The sequence below is a fragment of the Pteropus alecto genome, unplaced genomic scaffold (genome assembly GCF_000325575.1).
Source record: "Pteropus alecto unplaced genomic scaffold, ASM32557v1 scaffold196, whole genome shotgun sequence".
Taxonomy (NCBI): domain Eukaryota; kingdom Metazoa; phylum Chordata; class Mammalia; order Chiroptera; family Pteropodidae; genus Pteropus; species Pteropus alecto.
The window spans coordinates 1,308,428-1,311,800 of record NW_006439717.1 but is presented as its reverse complement, the minus strand read 5'-3'; the positions used below and the strand labels follow the sequence as shown (position 1 = coordinate 1,311,800).

The 3,373-nt window shown below is 45.9% G+C and overlaps 1 protein-coding gene across 3 annotated transcripts in view; it reads right to left on the bottom strand.

Annotated features, from left to right (window-relative positions):
• Nucleotides 1–260: 260 nt before the first annotated feature.
• The window catches only part of RHEBL1 (RHEB like 1), a 3,789-nt gene continuing 676 nt past the window's right edge, over nucleotides 261–3,373 (bottom strand). Inside the window, exons 2-9 of one of the 3 annotated variants that reach the window (XM_015593159.2) lie at nucleotides 3,110–3,181; nucleotides 2,688–2,755; nucleotides 2,317–2,399; nucleotides 2,171–2,227; nucleotides 1,875–1,922; nucleotides 1,471–1,552; nucleotides 1,222–1,307; nucleotides 261–605 (exon numbers count right to left, since the gene is read on the bottom strand). In XM_015593159.2, coding sequence (XP_015448645.1) covers nucleotides 551–605; nucleotides 1,222–1,307; nucleotides 1,471–1,552; nucleotides 1,875–1,922; nucleotides 2,171–2,227; nucleotides 2,317–2,399; nucleotides 2,688–2,755; nucleotides 3,110–3,181 — 551 coding nt within the window. In that variant the 3' untranslated portion in view covers nucleotides 261–550. Of the gene's footprint in view, nucleotides 1,308–1,470; nucleotides 1,553–1,874; nucleotides 1,923–2,170; nucleotides 2,228–2,316; nucleotides 2,400–2,687; nucleotides 2,756–3,109; nucleotides 3,182–3,373 lie in introns of all 3 variants that reach the window. The other 2 variants (XM_006916816.3, XM_025050309.1) reach the window with 2 other exon arrangements.

Below are 3,373 nucleotides of genomic sequence, written 5' to 3'. Positions count from 1 at the left end.
GCAGATGTCTATGCCCTCCTTGTGAAGGATACCATTCAGGTAAATCCTTGGAGGTGTTTGGCCAAGTAGGTCCTAGGGCTGGTGGGAAGTAAGGGCAGGGGTGAGGGGACACAGAAACTAGAGGTATATAGGACCAAACTTTCCTAAATGAAATATCCGTCTTCCTATTGAGGTCGGTCAATAAGAAGCAATAGCCTTACCACCTAAAAAGGGAGCACAACTCCAAAGGTGTAAAAAGTAAGAAAAGGTCACCAAAAGTATGAAAAGAACAAGGAAAATCCATTTTAATGAAAGGCATTGGAGACGGGTATACAAGGGGATTGATACATAGCAGAGGATTATTTCTTTACTCAACTCTCTTAGAAAGACAAAATCTTCAAAACAGTTTAGTCCTTGCCTCTACATTCCTCAATTCTTATGTCATTATGAATGAGAGGCTTCCTTCCTCTTCTTCAAATCCTACCCTCTGACTTCCCGCAAATGCCAATGCCCAGGAAAGAAGCTAGGTCAGCAAGTGGCAGCTGGCCACTAGAGGGTGGTGTTTCTGTAGTTAAGGGGCTGGTGAGAGGCTACAAACTTGGATGGGAGTGGCAGCCAACAGGTACCTGTATAGGGAGAATCCAGTAGAAAAGAGTTGGGAAAGGCAAGTAGTAAGTCTTAGGGTAATGGTCCTGAATAAGTAAGGACTAAGGAATAGGAACGAGATAGGAAAAAATAAATTAGCCCACCAAAGACCATTCTCATCACTCCTTGGAAAAGGAAATATCAGCCCTGAGCTCCCCATATACAGAGAAGTCAATGACAAAAAGATTTCTCAGTTTATTTGCATATATACATTCTCACTCCAGGGAGCCAGCTCCACTTGAGTCCCCAACTCCCTTCACCCAGCCAATACCCAAAACCTACATAGCAGACTGGGTCCTGAATAAACAATGCCCAGGACTCATATCACAACCCTGCAGGTTATAAGAGTTCATTTAGCAAAAACAGAGGGCTGAGGCTAGTGCCGATGAGACATCCTTGCCCCTTTGTAAACATTGACAACCAGGCCATTGGAGCCTGGGGAAAGTGTGCAAACATGAGGGTACCATATTGTGTCCCGAGAGGTCCAGGAACACAGCTGGCAACCATACCCGTGAAGTCCTGAGGACTTGCCCCCACTGGAGCCTGGCAAGTGCCAGGAGCAGAATCAAGGCAGCTACCCCATGCCTGAAGGCTCACATGAGATGGCAGCGGCGCTCCTGCCCATAGGAATTCTCTACACGGGCAATCTCCTGAATGACTTTGGTGAAGATGCCTTGAGTCAACTGCAAGAGATAGAGATTCAGGGCAAAAAAAGTCAGTTCACTGCCAATAACACCACCCAGCTCTGAGGTGAATACCCTACTCTCCCACCATCCCCAACACCAAACAGAGCCATAAGAAAAACACTGCCACCCCCATCATCTTCCTAATCCTCAAGCCCATTACCTGATTCTCTCGAGCAGATGACTCCATAAATGTGGCACCCCAAGATTCTGCTAGCTTCTTCCCTTCAATTGCCTGGACCTCCCTGGAAACAAATTTGCCACATGGAGATGGAAGACAGCAACATCTCATGTTCTCTGCAAAATCTTTATAGACTCTAAACTTGTTCTATCCCAATTCCAAGGTTCAGAAAGAGAAAACATAGTAAAACAAGCCCAGCACTGAGGCTTGAAATATGAAATTATAGGTTTTGCAGTAGAAGGGTTATCTTGTCTTTCTAACCTTCAAGTTAGAAATGAAAAGAGGTGAAATGACTTGTCAAGTCAGTGGCAGAGCCAGTACTAGAGTCTGACTGATTCCTAGCCCAGGTCACTTTCCTTCACCTTGAGCTGCAGAGATTTCCATACCTGTTTGGAGAGAGATCTGCCTTGTTCCCCACCAGCACCACTGGCAGCCTGTGAGGAAACAACAGTTACTACAGGACCCCAGCCTCCACCACATCAGGGCTGGAACAACTCACATCAGCCTGTGAGGAAACAACAGTTACTACAGGACCCCAGCCTCCACCACATCAGGGCTGGACAACTCACATCAGACAGGATCTATGTCCCAGTTTCTTCCCTAATTTAGACTAATATTCCTCCTCTGCTCTCTCCCATGCCCTCGAGTCCACACTATGTCTCTATCTCCCAGGCCCACTTACCGAGTTTTCCCATGGCCTTCATGTAGCTTTTGGTACAGACTCTCAATGACTTGGAAGCTTGAAACACAAGAAACAGAGCTATAACCTTATTCTGGGACAGCTCTCAGATCCTCGAAAGTCCCCCACTCACAACCTTGGTCACTTACCTATGCAGAGATGTGACAGAATACACAAGAACATAACCATGGACCCCAATGATGAATGAATAAGGCAGAATGCTGTACTCATCCTGACAAGAAATAGAAACATCAGGTATTGTGGATCAATACCTAGACCCACAACACTCAGATAGCAAAGGTTGGTGGGCTGTATCTTGAGAACCCTCCCTGGGACACTCCCTACTCCAGTTACTTCTATTCAACATTTATAGAGTAGCTCCAATGAGTGCTGTACTCTACTAGATGCTAAAATGCTTTTCTTTTAATATTGCTTTACAGATAAGCCACAGAAGCTGTCAGGCTTCATCTCCCAGAACTGAACTGTCGTCACATTTAAATACCCTACCCCAAACTAGTACCTGCCCTGCTGTGTCCACCAGGTGTAGGTGAAACTCATCTTTGCCAAGAGTCACTATCTTGCTGTAAGCTGAAAAGAAAAGAAAACTTGACTGTGAGGTGCCTTGTAGAGCTAGCAATGTATGTCCCCATACATTCTTAACCCTATGGGTGACATAGATGGACCAGATCCAGGGAGCTCTCCAGGAAACTAGAGAGACAATGTTAAGGTTCTTATTGTCTACATCTTGGACTCAATACCTTGCAAAATCCACACCTCTAGCTCCACTCATAGAACAGGATTGTTAGAGAAGAGATTAGATTTAATGTCTAATTAAATCGTCAAATTAAATCATCCACTTGACATCAGGAAAATCCCAGATTATGGAGTCTAGTGGGGCACCCAAGCCCTCCCTGTCCCACCCCTAGGGAGAAGTCCACTCACTATTCTCCACTGTAGGATCATAGCGTTCCAAGAACTTGCCCTCCACAAACTGATGTGCCAAAGATGTCTTCCCTGTGGGAAGCAGTGGTGGTTGTATCCAAATCAGCTATCCATATTCACATCCTCTGTCTTTTTGGGCTGTGGCCCAGGACTAAAGGAGACCCCAAATTAGCACCCTAGCCTGTGAGTACCCCCATGCAATGTTTTCCCTTAGTAGGCCTACCCTACCTTCTTTTTGCTCTGGGTCTCTGCACCTCGGCCACC